This window comes from Charadrius vociferus, unplaced genomic scaffold (assembly GCF_000708025.1).
Source record: "Charadrius vociferus isolate BGI_N301 unplaced genomic scaffold, ASM70802v2 scaffold375, whole genome shotgun sequence".
NCBI lineage: Eukaryota > Metazoa > Chordata > Aves > Charadriiformes > Charadriidae > Charadrius > Charadrius vociferus.
This window is the reverse complement of record NW_009648440.1, coordinates 779,966-782,298: the sequence shown is the minus strand read 5'-3', so window position 1 is coordinate 782,298 and position 2,333 is coordinate 779,966. Positions and strand designations below refer to the sequence as shown.

Sequence of the window (2,333 nt, the reverse complement as noted above, 5' to 3'; positions counted from 1 at the left end):
GGGGGAGTTTCTCGGCGATTAATGGGGTGGGGGGACACGGAGAGAGGGGATAAATCCAGCCTGTGATGCCTATAAATGGCGTTTTCTCTTCCAGGGTGCACATTTTAAAAAAAATAAAAAAATAAAAAGAAGAAGAAGAAGGGGAAAAAAAAAAAAAAAAGCGGTCCGTGTCATCCCCCCGCGTCAGGGCCCGTGGTGGGCGTGAGGCTGTACTTCCTCCGCCCCCTCCTAATGGAGCGAACCATTCCCAGCTAGTCCTCCTCGCCCTCTCCCTCTGCCTCCCTCTTTCTCTCCTTCTCCTCCTGTCTCCCCCCCCTTGTCTGCAAAGTCCTCCGCTGCTCGGAACTTGTTGGCAATGCCTATTTTTCAGCTTTCCCCCACGTTCTCCAAAGTAACTATTTAAAGATCTGCAGCCGCAAATGGTTTTACTAAATGTAGGATGGGACTTAAGTTGAACGGCAGATATATTTCTCTGATCCTTGCTGTACAGATAGGTAAGTGGACTGCCAAATTCGGTCTCGAGTTGTGCGCACCAAAGCCCGGCTGATGCATGCAGGAGCGGAACGTCGGAATAACCTGCGCTGACGGCCGCGGTTTGGGGCGGCGGAGGGACCCCCCGCACTCCGCTCCCCTCTCCCTTTGCCTCCTTCCCGCTGGCATCTCCGCGGTTCTTCGCGCTGTCAAGGCAAGGGGGGGTCCGCAGGAAAGGGGGACGATTTTTCGCTCCTCTTAAATCACTTTTGTCGTTCGTTTTCCTAAATCCGTGCATGCTTCGCTTTTTTCCCCCCTTTCTCTTATTCTTCCTCCTTTTTCCCCCTCCTGTTTTCTCCGTCCCCACGAACGACTGCATTTATATTTGCTTTTCGGATATCCCCTGCATTCCTTTCCACCGACAATTTGGGGACTCCAGTGCTAAGAAATCCCCCACCCCCACCCCTCTTCCCGAGGGACAGAGAAATTAGAACGGGCACAAAATGGCTTGCGAGAAATATAGCTAGAAAGTTGGGTTTTTTTTTTTTGCAGAAAATCAGGGGACAAGCGAAGGGCTCCCTTTGGGAACTTGGTGGCTTTCCCATTTGCAGAGCAGCCTAAAAGCAAACAAAATCCATCCCTAATTTACAAAAATCAATCCGAATGCGGGGATTAAACAAATAAAAAATATTTTAAAATCACGAAGTCCCACCGCCCTATCGTTAATTTTGTGCTCGGAGAACCGCTGTTAAAAAACGACCGGCTCAAAAAAATTTCTATATATGTTAAGTTACTTAAAATAGAATAGGTTTCCCTCCACGCTTCTATGTGGTTTTGTGTCCTTGTTGCTGGTTTTGTTTGATATTTGGGGTTTTCTTTCTTGGTTTGCTCTCAGGTTCATTTTATTCAACATTTCTTTGCTGAAAATTTTTTGAGTTACAGACATTAAACAATCTCCAAGTTAATGTCCACTTTGGTCCCATACAGGCAAATTTTAAAGATTTATATATTGAATATGTATATTCCCGAGCATGATCCAAAACTGGGCTTCAAGGAAAGGATGATTAAAGCGCGTCTTTTATTATCCAGATTAGCAGGTGTGAAGAGACCCTTGAAAATATTTGCCTGCAAAGGAATTCTGCTACAACAACAAAAAAAAATGCTCGGCATTGCTATTTAGAGATCCTTTCTCTCGGTCACCCTCGTCTTCAATCTCTGCAGTATTTTGTGGGTACCAAAAGAAAGGAGAGGGGAAAAAAAAAAAAGGGGGGGGGGGAGAACAAGAAAGGGAGGAAAGAAGGAGGAAAAATGTCTTGAATATTTCCTCATCGAGAAAAGAAAAAATAAGAAATATTGCGATGAAATGTTGACCTCTGGAAAATGTGACTATACGATGCAAACCCCTCCATTCGTATGACCATTCCATTTAAACTGATGCTGAACTCTTCAGCAGGCCATTTGCTGTACTGTTAGAGAAAGAAAGGGGAAGGCATTATTTGGATGTCATCCTTGATCTCAGTCCTTGCGTTTTGTGTTCGTTCGTTCGTTCGTTTGGAGGAGGCGGATTTTCTCTCATTTGTGTTTATTTGATCGAACCGAGTGAGGATTTTATTCACGGAGAAATTTCAAAAGGCAGCGAGAGTGGCTGGGAATCGCCGTCCCCGGGCTGCTGTGAGCATGAGCAGTCATTTGGAAAGTTACCCCCAAATATTGCTGCACACCGCGGAGATGGTGGCGGTGCGGTGGCTTTGCGGTGCCCTGGGAGAGGACGGCTTTGAAGCTCGTAGAGGGCTTTTCTCCTCTCTGCTCCTCCTTCGGTATTTCGGGTAACCTCCCCCCGACTCCCCCTACCCGCCCCCCCC

At 46.8% G+C, this 2,333-nt stretch overlaps 1 protein-coding gene across 1 annotated transcript in view; it reads left to right on the top strand.

Moving 5' to 3' along the window:
• The first annotated feature begins 331 nt into the window (after positions 1-331).
• Positions 332-2,333, top strand: part of NRN1 (neuritin 1) — an 8,096-nt gene continuing 6,094 nt past the window's right edge. The window contains exons 1-2 of the mRNA XM_009885424.1: positions 332-494; positions 2,072-2,297. Of these exons, the coding sequence (XP_009883726.1) occupies positions 440-494; positions 2,072-2,297 (281 nt within the window). The 5' untranslated portion in view covers positions 332-439. The remainder of the gene's footprint in view (positions 495-2,071; positions 2,298-2,333) is intronic.